Source organism: Mercenaria mercenaria, chromosome 5 (assembly GCF_021730395.1).
Source record: "Mercenaria mercenaria strain notata chromosome 5, MADL_Memer_1, whole genome shotgun sequence".
Taxonomy (NCBI): Eukaryota; Metazoa; Mollusca; class Bivalvia; order Venerida; family Veneridae; genus Mercenaria; species Mercenaria mercenaria.
The window spans coordinates 8,777,258-8,799,546 of NC_069365.1; the positions used below are offsets into that span (position 1 = coordinate 8,777,258).

The window sequence follows — 22,289 nt, forward strand, 5'->3', positions numbered from 1 at the left end:
TTGAATACCTAAATGTGTAGCTTTATTATCAAAGAAAGACTAAATTAACATTTTTGATTGGGCAATGGATAATTCTTTGATTATGTCCACAAGTCTTGTAGACAGTATGTCCCCAACAGATAACCCCAAATTTCTCACATTTTCACTGATTAAGAGCACTGATTGCTTCTAAATAAAGAAATAGGGGCCATTCAGCAGGATCAAAGATGTACTGAGGAACTCAACATCCAAGATTGATTTTTCACAAGGAATTTTGATAGAAGCATTATAACTTATATTAAGTAAAAAATAAAACTGAAGAATTTTGTAACAACTTTAAAATAAATGATTGCATATCAGAGTGCCCTAGTGTTATATGTGAAAAAACTTTTAGTAAGTATGCCAAACTTCTGATCATGGAAGAAATATCAATCTTATCTGAGGAAGTTCTAGCCATTGTTGAGCCTGGGAAACTTTACAGGTTTTGTTATTTTAGAAACCAGTCAATTTTCTGTTATTGTCAAAGAAAGGAAATTCTATATTTAATTGTTCCAAATTTTTTAAGCTGTTATGTCTGCTTTTATGTCCATGTAATTTGTGTTTAACATGGAGCAAACAAAGGAAGTTATAGATAGGAGTTATTTCTAGAGAAATTGATTGTTTTTTGTACTTCTGAGCTACAATATGGCAGCTGATAGTGGGGCCTGGGCCAATCTTTATTCTGAAGTGAGGCAATAAAAATTTCAGTCAATGTTAAAAGTGAAAGCTACTTTTGAAATCCTATCCTTATAGAATAGCAACTTTTTATCACAAAATTACTAGAATATGGAAATTTAATCAGATGTTGGTGTTTAAATAACAGCATTTTGATTTGATGACTTCAATGACTTGCCGGACAAAAAACCAACAACTTTGTTAGTTCTACATACAATATTTTTATACAATATTAAACGTGGAATCTAGTAAAGTTTCTAATTCAAACTGCATTACAGAAAAAAGGTTAAGGAAGGAACAATGACTGACCAGAAAATTCTCTGGGAATGATTAAACATTATTACCAGTCAGAGCATTACAGCAACTCACACATTACAAGGAATGTAAATAAAGAAAAAAATTAGAAGTGGACAACTTCAAAGACAACAACTGAATAGTGAAATGGTGATGTTCTTTGATGACATATGTGATGCATTTAACATTCTCTGTCATGAAATTAGATAAAATTAATAAAAACAACAGTTTTCTCTGATCCTTGCTGTGGTGTACTGCCTATTAGCAGCTGATTACAATTAATTTATTTATTTAAGAACACACTCCCCCCTTAACCAGCAAAATGTGGAATATTATTTATTTAACATTTTCTTTATGAAGTATATTGTTATGGGATTCTAGATATCCCACACTCTTTTATACAATATGAACTTTTCTCTCTGTGTGAGTTTTGGGGTGGATCCTTATACTGTGGGAATATGAGGCAGATCCGGAGATTATTATGTGTATGTTAATGTATACAAATGAATGATTTTAAATTTATTATTTCAGCTTTATACTTTTCTGTTGCTATTTACATCCCATTTACTTGACAAATTATAGCTTGTATTAAAGGGTAGGAAAGCAGCCAACTTGTAAGAAATAGTTTATGATTTGACAATACAGATCATTGGTAAAGAAACATCAAAATTTTTCTTCTCTTATATTTAAATACCATTCCATTTTTATGTTGAAATGATTAAAAGATATTTTAAGTGGGAGCTAGAATTTGGTAAACTTTTTGAAGGGTTCAATGAAGACCTTCATTTAACATACTGTAAGTTTTAGCTTTGACCTCAGAGAAAAAATAGTGCCAGGTAATTGAAGTTTAATTGTGCTTGATATATACATGGTAATGGATGGTTATCTGACCCCTAGTAACATAAAATTTCCTTGTACATCTTACATACAGACATTTTACTCATGTATCTAAACAGTGGCAGACTTCTAAAGTTTCCCCTGATGTGGTCATTGGGCCAATAAATTGTTGGCCTCCTCAGAATTACAGCTGTGGGAAAAAGATTTGCAAATTTTGATGTGAAAAACAGAAGTTTCTTTCAAATGTGGGACAGACTGACCCATGATGCAGATAATTATATAAATATTCTGCATGTTTTAGTTAATTTAACCTGTTGAGAAGAACAAACAAGTACAGAGAATGTAAAAACAGATATACTTACAGCAGGCTTCAATTAAACAAAATCAGCATTAATATTCTCAGAAAGTATAATACACCATGTACTTACTAGAGAAAATATCAGTATATAGTCAGAATTATTATACACTTATTGAATGGATTGTTAGTCGATTGATAGTACTTTTGTTTGATGTCCAAAGGCAAACAGTTTTGACAACAGACTGGCAAGCCATTCTGTATAAAATTCTTCCAGTTCTGAGATTATAGACAACTACGGACTAGAGATTTATATAAACATGACAGATGATCCAGCCGGAACCTGGCTGTCTGTGGCACACTGGCTCATAGTGATATCATTGTAATACTTATATCAGTTTTTAAACAATGTTTATTTCATAGACATGAGAAAACAAGAGTGCCAGCTGTCACAAAATATGCCCGTCATCGAACTTGGCCTAATTCAAGGGCCATAATCCTAGACTGCCTGGGGCGATTTGGGTGGTTATCGAATCTAGCAGAGATATGCCCACAAATATTGTCAGTAAGTTTGGTGGAGTTGGATGAAAACTGTTCAACTTAAGAGAGCAGACAAGGCTAAATTCGCAGTTTTTCCAGTAATTCAAGGGCCATAATCCAGGAGTGCCTGGGGTGATTTGTCTGGTTATCGAACTTGGTCAAGATGTTATGCCCACAAACATTGTCAGCAAGTCTGGTGAACTGTTCGACTTTGAGAGCGGATGTGCCAAGTGATATTAAAATCCTTTAATGAATGACAAAGTTATGGACCGGACATAAAACAGAGCCTGTTCATGCCATGTTAACATTTGACTGCCAAGTGTGACCCTGACCTTTGAGCTATAATGGATCTGAAAGTTGTGCATGACACATCGTCTGATTATGAGGTACAAATTAAAATCCCTTCATGGATGGCAGAGTTGTGGACTGGACAGGAAAAAAGCCCTGTTGACCTTTGACCTCCAATTGTGACCTTGACCTTTGAGCTTGGAGTCAGGGTTTTGCGCATGACACATCATCTCATCATTGGGAACATTTATGCCAAGTAATATTGAAATCCCTTCATGGATGACAGAGTTATGGACCGTACACAAAATTGCAGATGGACGGATGGATTGACAGACGAAAAAGCGCATTTTACCTATAGTCCCCAGAAACTGGGTTTCAACCAGTAGGGGACTAATAAAATACTTAATTGGCAAATTTTCTCCAAAATTTCAAACAATATCAGGAACATAATATTTCTAGGTTTGATGATTCAGCAGACATTATACTAACTGAGCAGAAACAAATCAATTAATGTATGCATAAGTTGCATTTTCTTTAAAGAACAGAAATTTTTATTTAACGTTTCTAACTTGAACATCACATGATCTGTGATTGATATAAATAATATTACAGTTTATATAAATACCCTAGGTGTGCATAACTTGACCATTATCATCACATTATAGCCCCCTTATTTCAGAATGTGGCCATGATGCATGCTGGGTAATATATTCCTATCATCCAGAGCTTTTTCAGTAAAGCCCTAGGGTCTCTGTGTATATCACAAGTTTCTGACCAAGTTTAGCAACAACTGATAGAAAAATATAAAAAATTGCATCTTTATATCAAAATAACTAGACATAACTGACAAGGTATTTCTTTGGGTGTCAAAAGTTATCACAGTCTGTAATGATAATTGAAAGTATTTCATATTTATGTGATAATTCTGTGTCAAATCAATTGTATTTTTCTATCAGAATGTGTTGAAAATGGCTTTGATTATGTTGTAACTTTTTTCTATGACCTAAGAATATTGGTGTGGGAACCGTGACAGTTTTTCTACTTTTTCATAGGTTTTCATGCAATTTAAGCTACAAAAATTAATAATTGAAGAATAACTTAAGGTCATTGATGAGCAACCTTGTTCTTATTAACTTTATCTAAAAAGGAAGCAAAATCTTATCAAAAAGCAAAATAGATAATAAACAAGGGAATAAAACTTTGGTGTTTTCTCTCAAAATCACCTATAACACCAATATAGATGCTTATTAAGTAAAGCACACAGAAAGAACATGCAGACATAGCAAGATGTCACACTATTATGTTCTTTTGAAAATTTCATTTATTATCGTCCTCACAAAAAAAAAAGAAAAGGAAAAAAAAAAGATCAGCACTGTGTCCTGTTGTGAATTTTTAAATTCCTCATTCTCTGCTCAGAAAGGGCCAAACTATATTTATGATGTCCCTCTTTTAGTCATATGTCTAAACAAAAAATGTGACAGACAACATACATGTCAGAGACCTGTCAAAGATTTAAATACCCCTACATCATGCTGAGGATGCATTAAATAAGATTTATTTAAAAAAAAAAAAAAAAAAAAAAAAAAGAAAAGATTTCAACCATTTAAGGAATTTGATTATACTAGTAAATTCTGTCATTAAAACATTTGAAATTCAAATCATTCACCTGCTGAAGTGATGCAGATCTATTTTAAAGGATTAGAAAATTCCAGAACTACTTAACGCAGTTGGAAAAGATATATTTAAGGTCACAGTTATACAGATTTTTGAAATATATGGAAAAAAACATATCTTGAAAAAATACTTCATTACAAAAATTTCACAAATTTCAACCCTAATTCAGCACGGGTGAACGCAAAGTGGTTAATTGTGACAATTCTTTTAATTTTAATTTTTAAATGAATGGTTTTGTCCACATTGGTAAACTGAACAGTGGGGATATCGATAGGGGGTGGGGGAATGGAGATATTGTCTAGGATAGATAGGAGGCAAATGGTTTGAAGCTGGAGACAACAGCCTCCTACAGTCAAGATGTCATACTTTTATACAGGATTTTAATGGGTTTAAATAAAAGTAAACACTTAAAAGTTATATTCCACTGTAACGATTACAAGGACAGGTATTAATCTGCCTTGAATATCAATTAATTGAGTAGTCTGAATCCCCGTATAATGAGAAATGTAATATGAAGTAATTTCTGCACACCCGCTCTGCAGTAAGGGGTACAGGATAATTACCCGTTTATTAATAGCACCATAGCAGATGATATTCTAAAGCCATTGATCAAAACTGGAGAAAAATATCGAACTGTTTGAGGGTATAGGTGTATTTTTGGAATACCATGACAATACAAATGTGTGACTCCATTTAAAGGTCCATGAAACAGATGGTTCCGTTACCGTATTGGGAATGCTAAATATTGTGAGGATCTGACGGTCATCTGTTGCATTTGAAATTGATTTCAAATAAATCTGTTCAACCTTAATGTTTATTTATGGTTCCGTCCCGAAAGGCATTGTTTGATTAAGGTAAAGAAATTTTATTTTGGTAAACAAAAAGAATTAACAAAATATTTTCAATCTTATTTTAACTATTTTTTTTAAAGATATCAGTAATATATAAATGTGAATATTACACAATATTTTTCAGGACACTTATCAAAAGAGTTCATTGTCCACAGAACAAGCCTGGTGCTTGAAAGTTTAGTAGTCAACTGCAAAACAATTTCTTTTAAATTTAAACCTTACAACTTTTTTACTTCTCTGTTGCGCTGTCACCTGTGGCGTTAGCTAAAGTCTTGACCATTGTCCAGAAACAGTCATTAACATTGTATAAAGGAAACCTTTATTTTCAACTTCTAATGATGAATAGATCTCTATAAACAGTACAAAATTATAAACAGATTTTCCTTTCATTGCCCTCTTTGATCATTGCCTTGGACATCCTATATCAGTGTCCCCTCACTCATCTATAATTGACAGTGTCTAAATAATGAATAACAGTGACAAAAACTTAACAAATTTTGCATCAATTTCCTTAAAGTTTGATTTTTGATCAACCTGACACTTATGGGGTCAGAGATAGCTGGTCTCTGTGATTAATGAATTTAAAAAAACGGCTGTCCGGTTAGAGGACTTATCATTATTATCCTATCGTAATGCTTTTACTGTGGTCTGTGGTCAATAACATGGCTGAGATTGTTTAGAAATAAATACAATGTAAGGTTAGAATGTAACTTTAGTGATGTTAAGAGAGAAAGCCGAGTTGTTGCTTTTTAAAAATAATTTTATGGGGTATACAAGCAGCTAAAATCTTCTGGTCACTGTGTTTTAGTGATATAAAGGACTTCTGCTGGTTTTCTGGAAGAATTCTGTTGAATTGTTTTCACGGGTTATGGAGAGTAGATTCCCATATTGCACTTAGTTGTACATGTCACCATGTTTGTTCAGTATGAAACAAAAGACCTCTTACTTTGATAAACAAGAAAATATCGGTAAAACCGATGGATGCTCCCCAAAATAATGTTTATTGCATAATTATTTAAAGAACAAAAGTGGAATTCACTGATTGGGCTCATCATAGTTTACTTATTCTGTATAATCAAAGGGCAAATTTCTCAATGAAAAATCATTCCACTGGAACATGAAGATAATATGCACACCTCCTAATGTTGAATCATCGAAGGGCAATAACTCAGTGAAAAGTCATCCAAAAAGAACATGAAGACAATATGCGGATCTCCTCTTGAAAGTGAAGCTTCCTATGAAATTTCGCTAAATTCCAACCAGAGGTTGCTGAGAAATACTCCTGACAAGAACTGCCGAACAGATGGAGGGGATGGACAGATGGACAAAGTGGCAACTATAAGCTTTCCCTTTGGAGCATACAAATATCACTTTTTACCATCACTTTCCTTTCAAAGAATTTTTGATTAGTATCTTTCATATGCCATAGCTATGCAGACAGCTGTGCTCTGGATAGAAAAACATCCAGAAATAATCTTCCTCTGCTGGAAAATGTCATTTTGTTTCCCAGAAATTGTTAAATTGAATGATTATCTGGGTGTAACACACTTAAATTCATTAATTCACAGTAATCAAGTATATCAAAGAAATGTTACTGAATGTAAAGGTTAAATACAAGGGAGATAAGTAATCTAGACTTTGTTTTGGTTTCCAGTACATCAGTTAATTCCCTTGGTTAAAATTTTATACTAATTTATTTTAGGTCCATTGTGAAGCAAGTTTTACAACTTATATTAATCACTCTTGACATCTCATTTCTGATGGAGTCAATTGCAATGCTGAGCACCAAGCAAGGGAGCTACTGGTACCATTTTTTCACGTCTTTGATATGACGCGGCCGGGGATCAAACCCATGACCTCCCACACTTGAAGCAAACGCTCAGCCACTAGGCTAACGAGGTGGTTAAAAGTATTTGATTAACACTTTAAAGATAAATTGTATGAACTTTTGATACAATCTTTTTTCTCTATTCATATCCTATCAATATTTTTAGAAAGTCGTGCAGGCTTTAATTATACAGAATATTAATTTAATGAAATATACAGAAACATACCTGTATTAATGAATTCTATCCCTTCTATTATTGTATATCTCACAGTTATATGTCCTACACACTATACATCCAAATCACACTCTGTATAACATTGCACATCTTCTGCAGAATCAAAGAAAAAGAAAACTACAATAAATTAACATAACATCTAATACCTGTGATAAAGAAGTCATAAATTCACAAAAATGTCTCACATATTTCCCCAGGGCCTCAGAAAAACATGATTTCGAAACAAAAATACAAAATCTTCTCTTTATTCTTGACAGGCAGTAGTGTACCCGAGGCTGTCATAAAGTACAAGGTTGACATTCTTCAGCCTTATCACTGTGCTATATCAAGATCTGCAGTTCACTGTATGATACTTACATTGGCCATTATGGATGGGAAATTTGGGGTTTACAGTATAATATATGACGACAATCTGTGCAGTAATGGACTTTTAATGACATAGATCAGAAGTACTTAGTGTTTCTCTTGCAGTGATTTTGTTTTGGTGCATTTTTAATGAACCGTGACAGTCTGGGATTCTGGAAGTTTTACAGACTTGTATTTTTTAAGAAAACTATTGTTTGATTTACCTTTTCCATTAAGAAGGTTTTTCCTCGATTTATCAGCTGATTGACAGTAATTTTAGTACATTATTTTGGTTTGGTATCTTCTCATTTTGGGAACAAAATACTTGTTAAATTTAAATTTTAACATTTTTCGTTGAAAGGTTTGTGAAAGCACATTCTAGATATCTTAGTTAGCCTTATATCTGCACAAAGTTTCATGTAAAGTTTCTATTTTTTTTTATAAAACTGTGAGCTTGTCTAAACTTTTACAATGGGAAATATAGGTACTATTTTGGCCATAAAGTAAGTTATAATTAAAACGTTGAAATTTAAAAAGAAAAAAAAAAAAAAAAAGCAACAACAAAAAGCAACAACTTTGTTTTTCATTGTTTTAATGTACAAATATACATCCCTCGAGTGATTGAAATATTTTTATACACCCTAACAACGCATACATATTTTTGACAACACCCAATATGACATCAGATGACCTTCAGCTTTCTCAGAAGTAATAAGAATGAAAGTACACATTTGAAATGTTCATGTGCAGGGGTCACCGTGTTTAAATGTATGTGCACAGACTTCTTTTTTTGCTAATGACGTGTCTATTTTGAGCCCTTTCTTACATTTAAGAAATATCTAGGGTTGGGCGTAACATATCAGCTTTTTGTCTATGAAGAAAATACATTCTAGTGGAACAAAGACGTTTTTTCAAGCCACATAAAATTATTCTTTAGTCCCGTTTTGATGTCTGAAAGTGTCAGCATTTGTCTCTGGTATTTCTGTATTTTTGAGTTGGTTACAAAAACATTACAGCCACATTTTCAAAACCACTCTTGTATAATAAATGTAGATTCTATGGAAGTGTGAAAGGGCTATAAATCACTATCACAGTTTTTAGCTTGACTATTCGAAGAATATGGAGAGCTATACTGCTCACCCAGGTGTCGGTGCTGCGTTGGTTAAGTTTTTATGAAAAAGTAATATCTTGTATACCATCAAAGATATTTACTTCGAACACTTGTATACATACAAAATAGGTTATATGAGTGTATTGGAACTTTTAGTAAGGCTTATAAAATTCTTTACTTTATTTTTTTTTTCATTTTGGTAAGTCTTTTTTCCTTCACTTTAATGTTGTAACTGATCACAATCTACAAAATGAAACTTATTTGCATATGAACTAGATGTCACCTCACATTTTTGTCCATTTTGTGATATCCCAGTATTTTTTCTGTTAATGGATTTTGCATTTAACCAACTGATTTTGCTTAAATTTTAGATGTACAGCAATAGATTGTATATAATTTGACTAGTTTATGATATTTCATATTTTTACATTCAAAACTATGCAGTGTCACTTTAAAACGGAATTAGTTACAGTTTATTAAATGCTGATAGCTTTGAACTGAATTCCTGTCAAGTGAAAACTTTGACAGCTCTTTCCCATTAGTAGTAGATATATGTATTGTAATGTAATGTATTAACCTTTAGCATGCTAGATAAATTGTCGTCTGCTGGAAATTTCGTCTGCTAAAATTGTAAAGTTCATTCAATTTGCTCCAAAATTGGAAGAAATATTGTCAGAGTAGCAAACAGCTTGGAACCTGATCAGACGCCGATTTAATCGGCGTCTGATCTGGTTCCAAGCTGTTTGCAAAGGCTGTTAAATTCGCCTGCAGCAGGCTAAGGGTTAATTTTGTCTTTTTGAAAAACCTGATTAATGTATACATAAATGAAGTTTTAGTATTCAGCCACATTGTAAGAAAATCTGTTGAGAAAGGAACTATCAAATGTGCCTTTTATGGTATCTTATTTAAATATATGCTTTCATGTTAAGTCTGCGAAGTACATCAAAAATAAATCTATATATTACACCCATTGTACCATTTGTCTAAATGAATTTCTGCAAGTATTACCAGCCACAAAAATGTGTTTGCTAAATGTGCACCATATTGCACTTTTTATTACACTGTTACAACATAATGGACTCTGATAATTATTTCTATGTATTATTGTGTCTAAACCACAGCCAACCATTCCAATTAAGGGATGTTACTGTGTCCAATATTGTGATACAAGTTAAGATTGATCTCCCTTCCCTTGAAAGAAAAACAAAACTTTTTCAGGGGAAATAAATATATACAACATGTTATTTGTTACAAATCTAGATTTGTCTCCCTTTTTCAGGAAGAGGAAGCTGAATGGGTAGGATTGTCAATTAAAGAAGCACTGGAAAAAGCTGAGGCTAAGACTGAGGCAGAATCTTTACCTCCATTGAAAGTTCTCATTGAAGACCAGTTCTTGAAGGAACTAGCGGGTATGTTTTAAATGAGGCAAATTCTGTACATCTGTTGAAAGTACTCGTTGAAGAACAAGTCTTGAATGAATTAGAGGTTAAGTTTGAAATGAAGTAAAGCCTATATCTCTGTTGAAAGTTCCCACTGAAGAACACTCATTGAATTAATTTGAAGGTAAGTCAGAGATGAGGCAAAGCTATACCTCCTAAGTGTGACCTTGACCTTGAAGCAAGACATCCAGAACATGCGCTCTGCATGTCGTCTCGATGTGGTGAACATTTGTGCGTAGTTTCTTTACAATCCTTCAAGGGGGTCAAGAGTTACAAACCGGACACGATACACACTCATATGTCTTTTGAACCCTAAGTGTGACCTTGACCTTGATGCGAGCCCTCAAGAACATGTGCTTTGCACGTTGTCCCGATGTGGTGAACATTTGTGTCAAGTTTCTTTGAAATCCTTCAAGGGGTTAGAGAGCGGACACGAAACTGCTAACGGACAGACAGACAGACAGACAGACAGGCTGACACCGGGGCTATAACATAATACGTCTCTTTGGGCGTATAATAAGCACATTGACCTATACATGTTATTTGACTGTATAAATCGTATCTTGATTTATAACTGCAAAGAAGTATTTGTGTAATTTTGCCATAGACTTACATTATGAAAACTTGCATGAGGTTCGAATTTTTCAAATAAGTGCAGCAAAAACCCATCCTTCTTTTGCCAGATTTTTTAAGTATATTCAAAATTTTAAAAATTCAGGGTTTAGTCAAATTCTAAATTGTGGGGAAAAATATAACCTATACCTCTACAGAAGAACATTCCAATGTCTTGAATGACATAGTCTGTATCCACATTGAAAGTTGTCATTGAATATCAATTATTGAATAAACTTTTGGGTAAGTCTTGAATGATTCTGAAGTAAAACCTGTAAAACCTATACTTCCACCGGACGTTTTCACGAAACAAACAAATCTGTAGGGAACTTGTATGTAAGTCGTAAAAGAAGTTAAACCTATACCTGAACTAAAGAACAGAACTAAAGGGTGAAGGTAAGTGTGTTTGAAACCTGCCATGTGCTCAACAATTATGATCAAGTTAGATGCAAGCTCAATACTGGCAGTAACTGTCTATGTTAATATCAGCTTTTGAAATAATCTTAAGAAAGTTTGAATTGTGAATGCATTGATCCTTAAATCTGGCCTGTCATGTTTAAAGTAAAGCATACAAAACCCGTACCAGATTCACATTATTTATTCATCACAGTAAGGGAACTTTGAATGGCATGTTTCAACAAAATTTGATTACTTTAAATTGTCTGATGGTTGAATATGTATTTTTTTTCTGAATAATTTCTGACACAATGTCACAATTTGTCCAAAACTTTAAGACAACTTATGAAACAAACTACACTAAAAAATATATATAGAAATAGAATTAACTCTTTTTATGTAATTGCACAACTTCTCCACTTCAAGACTTGAAGTTTAAAAACTAGATGGCTGTCTTGTGACAGATTTTTCTTTCTCAGGAAAAAATGTGGTACTGATCATTCGTATATAGTCACCTACCAGTGGAACACTGGAGGTGACTGTAGGAATGCCTTCCTGTCTGCAAATCTGGATCCTGCAATTACTAGAAAAGTATTCAAGCTAGGTTCATAAAACATATTTATTTATTTTGTTGGGTTTAACATCACACTGACACAATCATAGGTCATATGCAGACTTTCCAGCTTTGATGGTGGAGGAAGACCCCAGATGTCCTTCCGTGCATTACTTCATCACGAGCGGGCACCTGGGTAGAACTGCTGACCTTCTGTAAGCCAGCTGGATGGCTTCCTCACATGAAGAATTCAACGGCCCGGGTGAGGCTCGAATCCACATCGATGAGGTGCAAGTGATTTGAAGACAGCGACCTTAACCACTCCGCCTCGGAGGCCCCCTCGTAAAACATGGTGTGTGTATAGAGGGCAATATCTAGATAATACATGTACATGACTTATGCTTGAAGGCCAAAGGTCAAGGTCACTATTGAAGGTCAAGTAAAAATTGTTTCTGCTCCATTACTTCTGTATGCATTGATGTATTATCTTTGTGGTACACACAAATGTTCCTCCAGGCTGAGACAATGTGTCAATGCATGATCTATGCTTGTCAGTTAAAGGTCAAGATCACTGTTTAAGGTCAAGTGATTTTTTTTTCTGCCCCATAACTTTAAATTGCATTGAAGGATTTTTTTTATTACTATACATAAATGTTTCCCATGATTAGACTATTTGTCATGCACATGACCCATGGTTGTCAATCAAAGGTCAAGGTCACTATTGAAGGTCAAGTAAAAATTTGTTTCTGCTCCATAACTTTTACATGCATTGATGGATTATCTTAATACTGCACACAGAAATTTCCTAGCAGAGTTATATAAACAAGAGCTGTCGGATGACAGCGCGCTCGACTATTCGAAGAATTGATTGAAGAATGGGGTCAAAATATTTCCATAGATTTTCAGACTAAACAAAAAAATGGATTAAACAAAAAATGTTCCTGTATTTGTGGATTTCGATTAGTCTTGCACTAAATGGCAATGTGTGACCATGATGGCAAATATGTTAAGTTATATGTTAGGCAAAACATGGACTTATATGAAAAATTTAACTAATTTCTAAGTCCAAAAAGGGCCATAATTCAGTCAAAATAGTTGACAGAGTTATGTACTCTTGCCTACAGATGGAAATCATGTTGATAAACTAGTGTTAAAAGTTTCAAAGCCACAGTTCAAACAGTTTTGACAAAACGCTGACTTGTAAGAAAAACTGAACAAATTTCAAAGTCCAAAAAGGGCCATAATTCAGTCAAAATAATTGTCAGAGTTATGTACTCTTGCCTACAGATGGAAATCATAATGACAAACAAGTGTTTAAAGTTTAAAAGCCATATGTCAAATAGTCTTGACAAAACATGGACATTTACAAAACAGAACCAATTTCCAAGTTGAAAAAGGGCCATAATTCAGCCAAAAAAGAAGAGAGAGTTACGTACTCTTGCCTATTGATAGAGACTATTATACTGAACAAGATATAAAAGTTTCAAAGCCATATGTCAAACACTTTACACAAAATATAAACTGGTACGAAAAACTTAACCTAGATTTCTAAGTCAAAAGGGGCCATAATTCAGTCAAAATGCTTGATGGAGTTATGTACTCTTGCCTACAACTGGACATTGTGATGGTAAACAAGTGTTGAAAGTTTCAAAGCTTTATCTCAAAAGACTTTGTCAAAATGTGGACTGGTACGAAAAACTTAACCGAGATTTCTAAGTCAAAAAGGGACCATAATTCAACCAAAATGCTTGATGGAGTTATGTACTCTTGCCTACAACTGAACATGGTGATGGTAAACAAGTGTTGAAAGTTTCAAAGCTTTATCTCAAAAGACTTTGTCAAAATATGAACTGGTACGAAAAACTTAACCAAGATTTCTAAGTCAAAAGGGGCCATAATTCAGTCAAAATGCTTGACAGAGTTATGTACTCTTGCCTATAACTGGACATGGTGATGGTAAACAAGTGTTGAAAGTTCCAAAGCTTTACCTCAAAAGACTTTGTCAAAATGTGGACTGGTACGAAAAACTTAACCAGGGTGTGACGCCGACGCCGACGCCGACGCCGACGCCGTGGTGAGTAGGATAGCTCTACTTATTCTTCGAATAGTCGAGCTAAAAAGCAATATTGGTTTACAAGTCTCTGAATAATATATGTCCGGCAAACTTAAACACAGAGTTTTCATTTTTACATGAAGTAAAGACAGTAAACATTAGGTCGCTTGACCCAAAACTGAACTTATACTTGCCAAAACCAAATACAGAATTTTATAGGAAAAGTCTTGACTATTCTGGTCCTAAAATATGGAATGAATTACCTGTTGAAGTTCGAAATGCTGAAACTTTGTATTCTTTCAAACAGAAATATCTAGCATACTGGAAAGTATCACAGGTATAAACATTGTCTATATTTTTAGTAGTATATATTACATCTTTACTTTCTTTGTACATACTTTATATAATGTCATCAATTTGTGAACAATGTAATTACCTTTGTAGAACACAATGACTTTAATTTTGGATTACTATTTTTGTTGTTGTAAATAATGTATATATTATGAAGAGGCTCGTTTGGAAGATCGGGTTTTTACCTGAATGCGTTGCCTCTTAAAATAAAGTCTTTAATATTATTATTATTATTATACAACTATTTCAGACTACAATGAGGCAGAGAAAGAAGGTAAACATGGAGAGGGGGAATCTGAGCTGGGAATGAAGAAAATGACTCAACAGTAAGTAGCATCATCAATAATACAAAACTACATAAATATTCTTTGACAGTTCAAGTCTTAAACTACTGACAAGATAGATTTTTCTTTTAAAAAACAGGCAAAATCCAGTAATCATTTACAAAAGTTAAAGTTCTTATTCCTGATGTAGTGATTAGTTTTACAAAGTATCATTACAGAACAAGTTGAATTCCTCACACAAAGGCATGACTAACATATAAGTATTTTTTGGAGAGAACTTTCAAATGCTGCATTATTATGTAGCACGAAGCTGTTTAATAAATTTGTACAATTGAATTACTCCCCAATTAGACGGTCAAACGTAATTCCTTATTTGGTACATATGAACAATTTGTATATGGTAGAACACAATCACCCTAGCTTAACTGATAACTGAATTGTTGTTCAAAGGATAAAATCTTTAACCCTTATCATGCTGGACATGATTCTGCGTTTGCGACCTGTGTAGATCATGATCAGCCTGCACATCCATGCAGTCTGATCATGATCTGCACTATTCACCACTCAGTCTGTATCTTTTTGGTTAGCACCCCTATATTGACAGTTAATGGTACTGTCCAAACTGTAAGATGGACAAGTTCATTATAGAAATTTAGCATGGTAAGGTATCAGGGATCGAATTTAACGGTCGCTAACTCGCAAAATTCGAGTAAGAATAAAAAAATGCGAGTAGAAAATCATGGCACTCGAATATTTTTGCGATCACGTTCGAAAATCGGGGAATTCGCTCAAACTGTCCTTTTCTCTTTAAAAACTCCTTTCGGGCAGTTAATTTACCGATAATCATGTGACTGCTTCTAGACGCTTGTCGCTTTATACAAAAGTAATTATCGGATATGTAAGTAAGCGTCTAGGCAACATTTGTTTTCATTTTGGACGTCTGTAATTTGCAAAGTTCTGTGAAAATGGAGAGGAAAATAACATGTTTCTTGGTGCAAAAAGGCCCGCGGACCTCGAAAATGCTAGCAACACTACCGGCAGTGACCTGAGAAAAACTTAAAAGATCAACGTCCAGCCAAAAGTCCAAAGAATCATTGAGTACTTTGGTTTGTATCGTAGTCCCAAGCCTGTACGGACCGTGAACTTTTATATGAAACCAAACAATAACAAAACAACTTGAATTTAGCACGTAAACAGCTTTTAAATAATTGCTAGTGGAACCAATCATTTTGCTAGTGGAAAAAAATGGCACTAGCAAAAATTTGCTAGTTGGAAAATAAGTTAAATTCGATCCCTGGGTATATCACAAACTGCTGGAAGTGTAAATGACTCAGCTTAAATTTTATTATTTTATTACCCGAAATTATAACCAGAAGACAAGTAACATTCACATTTTTACATGTTTATTTGTACATTTCAGATATGAATACAGTCACATATTTCAATTACCGGTGCGTAAGATACTGTAAACAGTGCTAATTCAACCTATGAAATATTCCTTTCAATATAAAAGTTATTATCAATATTTTGGCAGAGTATGGCCACTCCAATGAAAGCTATTTGAAAAACCAGTCGACCGGGAGGAAACCAGACGTACTCGTAAAGCACCACGTCATTGCTCCACGTTACCTGTAGAGCAACAAGCAGCGCCACACGGACGCAAGGAATACCACAGTACACCACAGTAAATTAAACATCCCCCAAAACTCGACGTTACCTGCAAAGCAATGAGGAATATTTACCGGACCAACGGAGCAAGGCAACGTACTGTGGTTCTAAGCAACGAGCAAGGCTACAGTACACAACAATATTTAGCGAACCAACGGAGCAAGGCAACGTACTGTAATTCTAAGCAACGAGCAAGGCTACAGTACACCACAATATTTAGCGGAGCAAGGCAACGTACTGTACTTCTAAGCAAGGCAAATACTATAATGAGCAAGGCTACAGTACACCACAGTAAATTAAATATTCCCATAACTCGACGTTACCTGCAAAGTAATGAGGAACATTTAGCGGACCAATGGAGCAAGGCAACGTACTGTAATTCTAAGCGAGGCAAATACTATATGATGAGCAAGGCTATGACATCAGCAAGGCTATGATACATTTAAGCAAGGCTAGTCAGATATTGCCAAGGCACTAGAGCAATACCTTTAATATACACCTTAACATCCGTACCATCAAAACGTCCCAAAGCACGCCCGATCGCCCCCACGGTCGACAGAATTTTTCCAGGCCCTTACAATTAGGAGTGACATAAAAATAATTGTATATAAATATGGAAATGATTAACTGGAATTTTAGTAATAAAAATTATACATGTATTAATTCTAAATTGTCCTTTTGATTTCTCATAAAGCAACAGTCCGGAAGAATGATATCCTTTTAAATTTGTCTGTTTCACAAATTGTTTGTAGCCCAGGAATCCGTTCAATTAATGTCTGTGGAAAGTACCTGGAGTCTGATCACTTCCGGAGTTGGCACCCAATGGCAGCATATTATCTGCAACATAAATACTTCACAAAACAGTCAGATTGTCATAACAGAATTAAAGATACAAAATATAATGAATTGTAGTATACAACAATTTTTATTATTATTATTATTACTGGGGTGTGGCGGGTGGGCAATTTAACATCGATCTGAAGCGCTAGCCAATACACCTTTAGTTCAACTGAGAAGATTGCACGTGCTCTCGATTTAATATAACGCTCGAGTGGTTCCCTGACGAATAGGCGTTTATCATTAATCTGTTATGTTTAGACAAGGAACTAGAAAACTGGATTACTTGACAACGACGATAGTTTATAGGTAACACACCTAGCAACGAGATAGGTATAAATTTCGGGAAAAAATAAAAGTAATTATTTTTAGGCAAAATAATTTTTTACTATGATGGAAATCACTATGAAAAGATTTTAATGCATCAGTGTCTCCCTGAAGTTTTTCTCATTGCTTTTTATCATACTCAATATAATAACCGTCTTGGATTTGTGTTTCAAAATTTATTTAGTACACATTTGATGAGGCATTGTTTGCCCACAATACCTTAGTTCAATGTACAGCCCTTGTTTATGTTTTTTTGTGTGTGTCAAAATACATAAGATTTGCAAACTATATTTTTCTTCTAGACTGAATACCAGCAAGCAAGCTTCCAAGAACTGGTTGAAATATTTTAGAAGAGGGAAATCTGCATAACAGACAAACAGAAACATCAGGTCTACCTCAAGTTGGGAGTGATAGGATATAACAAAATTATGTTCCTATTTTCTTATTCGATGAAGAAACTTTCAGTATACCGACCAACTGACAAGAAAAGTGAGAATAAAGCTATAAAAAGGAAACCCTATTGATTCAGGAAAAATAAGTATTTTTTCCCCATTTAATAAATGAAACATGCAAGCCAACAAAGTTCTTTTTAATACATTTTTTTCATTGGATAGGTAAGTTCATATGACACTGTTTCAAATTCTGCCACCAAAAAATCTTGAATGGACAAATTTAATAGCGGACATAGAAGTTCTTAACAAAAAGAAGTATGAAGAGTTGCTACATCATAGCAACTTATTTTGCAGAAACTTCTGTAATATTTTCACCATTGCACTTAAAGTTGTTGTAAAATGTGCACATTCTTCATTGTAAATGCTATGTAAGAAAAAAGCATAGTAATGTGTTCACGTTCCAATGTATTCTTGATTTGTAAGAAAAATAAACATGACCAGTTTTCTACTTCCCTTTCATTGTGTTTGTTCCCCTGACATGTTCAAGATAGAATGATTGAAATGAAACAACAAAACTTAAATTTAAGACATGTTCAAGATAGAATGAGACATGTTCAAGATAGAATGATTAGAATAAAACAAAACTTAAATTTAAGGCATGTTCAAGATAGAATGAGACATGTTCAAGATAGAATTATTGAAATGAAACAACAAAACTAAAATTTAAGACATGTTCAAGATATAATGATTGAAATGAAACAACAAAACTTAAATAAGACATGTTCAAGATAGAATGAGACATGTTCAAGATAGAATTATTGAAATGAAACAACAAAACTTAAATTTAAGACATGTTCAAGATAGAATGATTGAAATGAAACAACTACACTTAAATTTAAGAAATAATATATAGCTGAACCAAGTTTGGTTATATGCCAGCTATATGTTATTTCCATTCTAATACCGGTATGTCTTTTATGAGGACAAATGGATGCAGTAGGGAAGCACTATTTATTGGCATATATATGCTGTCAAATACATTAGGTCTATGCGATCTCAACATATAATGTTTAAACAGTATTAAAACATGGGGTAACACGTCCCACAGAATAATTAAGAGCTTGGATGTCTATAGCAAGTTATTCTGTGTGCCTAATTAGCCATATGCACCATCATCTGAATCTAAAATGTCTTTGATATAAAGCAGTAGATCAATTATGGCAGCACTCTATCTTGGCACCGAATAATATGTTGAACATTTTTAGATGAAGGTTAGGGATCAGGGGTTCTCCCAGAGTCTGGTTGAAATTCTACAAGACAAATGGTGCTTTTTAAAGCCATTTCAGAAAAAAATCTGAGAAAATCAGTTTGCTATGTACACCCTTCTAGCCTGAATAATTTTTACAGGTAGGGATGGGGGATCTTGGTCCTTCCCAAGAACATTTTAAAGGTTACAAGACATATATATGGTTTATTTTTAAAGCCATTTCTGCCAAACGATCTGAGCAAATCAGACTGACTAGTACATTCTCCTTATCTGAATAATTGGGAGTACAGGAAGGAAAATTGGTTCAGGGATCCTCCACAAGAAATTTTGAAAATTTGCAAGATTAAGTGGGCTTTTTAAAGGCATTTGAGATAAAACTGTTGTCACGCACACTACTAGCTTTTATAATTGAAGTACAGGTATATGGGTTCTGGCATCCTCAATGAGAAAGTTTAGAATTCTAAAGGACAAATGGTGCAATTTAATGCCCTTTCAGACTATAAAATCCGAGCAAGTCAGGCTGACACTTAACCCTACTTGCCTGAATAATCAAAGTACACGTGAGGTTAAGGGGCCCTAACTGAGCAATTTTGAAATTCCACAAGACAAAATGGTGTGTCCCTAGCCATCATTACAGACAAATAAGTCTGGGCAGATCAGGTTGAAATGTACACACTACTAGCCTGGATAACTGAATTACAAGGGTTTGGGGTTTGGAGGTTGTCCCAAAGTCCCTGTTGCATTTTTTACCAATTTCAGACAAAAACAAACATGAGCAAATCAGATTTAAATGTACACAATAATAGCCTCGAAAATTAAGGTACAGGTAAAGGGTTCACGGGTTCTTGACGAGAAATTTTGAAAATAAAATACTGTAGGACAAATGGAGCATTTTAACCACTCGCTAAAGTAGACAAATCAGGCTTGGTCTTTTTATCAAATTGTTTAGCCTTGGTGTTATGCAAAAAAGAAACTGAATGTATCAACAATGCTGCCTTGGTGTAGTCACATCACTGAACGGGTCATAAGGTTGACAAAGTAAATAAAAGTTTTAGCAATGTAGCTTGTCCAGTGAAGTCGCCCTATAATGCCAAATACATGTGTCCGCAATGGTACGGAGTGGGTCAGTTTTTACTACTGCTGCTGCACCTGTTAATTTTTCATCTATCTAATATCTCATGGTTCATAAAGAAGTTTTGTTCTAAAATTCAAAGACTTTTTAAGGCTTGAAATGCATTTTCAAGGCAAATATTTTGATGCTTTCATTACCTTTACTGCTATGTATCTCAAATAAAAATAGTAAAACATTCTGTAATTGCTTTTAATCAAAAACAGTTTAACCTGTGCAACATTGTGAACATCAACACTTTAAAATCATATTTTTCAGTTTAGCAAACAAATACAGGCAGTCCTGACTACTTATTTGGCAAATTTTGATATAAATTATGGAGCATCTTTTACCTTGTTTTTGATACAGCATGTGCAGTGAGCTACATGGGGGTCTTTCGTAGGCTTTAACATCATATTTCTCCAAAAATTTATACTGAAAGAAGCATTTCTTTCCTGCTTTTATGATTTTCATTGATTAAATTTGCAACATGGGAGACACTATTTGCAAAGCATTTTCCGATAATGTCATGCCCAATTTTGCAGGTCTGATTTTAAAGAGGTGAGAATTACTATCCCATGTAAAATTATCCCACATAAAATTCAGTGCAGTACCTTACCTCAGTGTGTGCTTTCTGCTGGACATTTTAATCCTGTGTTGTTTTTTTTTTTTATTTTTGCATTTGCTTGTTTCATGATACATTTTTTCACAAATTTTGGCCCTTTAAGGGGGACATAACTCTGGAACCCATGATGGGATATATACCCGCCCGCTTAGCTCAGTAGGTAAGAGCGTTGGTCTACGGATCACGGGGTCGTGAGTTCGATCCTCGGGCGGGGCGTATATTCTCCGTGACTATTTGATAAATGACATTGTGTCTGAAATCATTAGTCCTCCACCTCTGATTCATGTGGGGAAGTTGGCAGTTACTTGCGAAGAATAGGTTTGTACTGGTACAGAATCCAGGAACACTGGTTAGGTTAACTGCCCGCCGTTACATGACTGAAATACTGTTGAAAAACGGCGTTAAACCCAAAACAAACAAACATGATGGGATCTGGCCAGTTTTTGCAAAGGAACCCAGATATTATGCCAACAGGCCTAACTAAACTAAAGGAACCAGTGTGGGAGCCATCTGGTCTAGTCGCGTAATGGCTGCCAGGTATTTGAACACTAATTTTTCACTTGGCATGGCAACAGAGGTCTAAATTGAGGCTAGTTTTTGTTTAAATTTCATTGTGGATGTATTGTTGACATTTTGGTAGGAAAAATGGGAGAGCAGGTTGCATTTGGTGAAGTCAAGCTCAACTTTAGTATGAGTAGTACTTCCAGGTCACAGCAATGTGATTTTGATGTCAGTTTACAGTAAGTAATGTGACCAGAGAAATCTCTCTTAGAAGATACATGACCCCTACTTTTCTTTTCATTTTATATCAGTTTTATCATAACTCTTTAAAATGAGGTGAGGATTTGTTCTCTGAAATGGGTCTAGCTATGTTTGGTAGCTCTTTGAAAAAGGTCAGTTTTATATAGAATATATAGGGAAAACTATTTAGGCTATTGTGACCTATAAGAAAATGTGGGCAAAAATTGAAATTTGTCCAGATATTGATATAAATGAACTAGTTTGGTCAGATTTTAGTAAAAAATGAGCATTTTATTGAAATTTTGCTGCAAAATTTGATAAAAACCCAAAAAATCACATTTTCACTGTTTTGGGGGTATTTTTTCTAAAAAATGCAAATTTGCACTCTAAATTATGCCCATCTATACCTTTCAGTGGGGACATTTGGTATATTTCAAAGTGTTAATGTGTAATTTGCTTGCAAATTATGGTGAAAATTTATGAAATAGGGCAAAAACCAGCTCTGGCTAGAAAAACTGGTTAAAAATTATGTCGCGACATCAGTTTTGAAGGAAAATTGGCGCAGGGACCCGCGTTACTGAAAATGCCATAAAACCTGGAAAACTGATTTAATCAAGCTGAAACTTGGTATTTTTCATGCAGATG

General features: G+C 34.3%; 2 protein-coding genes across 2 annotated transcripts in view; one reads left to right on the plus strand and one right to left on the minus strand.

Annotated features, from left to right (window-relative positions):
• LOC123556386 (uncharacterized) overlaps nt 1-7,630 on the minus strand; it is a 44,627-nt gene extending 36,997 nt beyond the window's left edge. The window contains exon 1 of the mRNA XM_045347046.2: nt 7,527-7,630. The gene's annotated coding sequence lies outside the window, so the exon portion shown is untranslated. The remainder of the gene's footprint in view (nt 1-7,526) is intronic.
• LOC123556388 (39S ribosomal protein L28, mitochondrial-like) overlaps nt 1-18,411 on the plus strand; it is a 70,160-nt gene extending 51,749 nt beyond the window's left edge. The window contains exons 6-8 of the mRNA XM_045347051.2: nt 10,271-10,400; nt 14,646-14,721; nt 17,814-18,411. Of these exons, the coding sequence (XP_045202986.1) occupies nt 10,271-10,400; nt 14,646-14,721; nt 17,814-17,880 (273 nt within the window). The 3' untranslated portion in view covers nt 17,881-18,411. The remainder of the gene's footprint in view (nt 1-10,270; nt 10,401-14,645; nt 14,722-17,813) is intronic.
• The last annotated feature ends 3,878 nt before the right edge of the window (nt 18,412-22,289 follow it).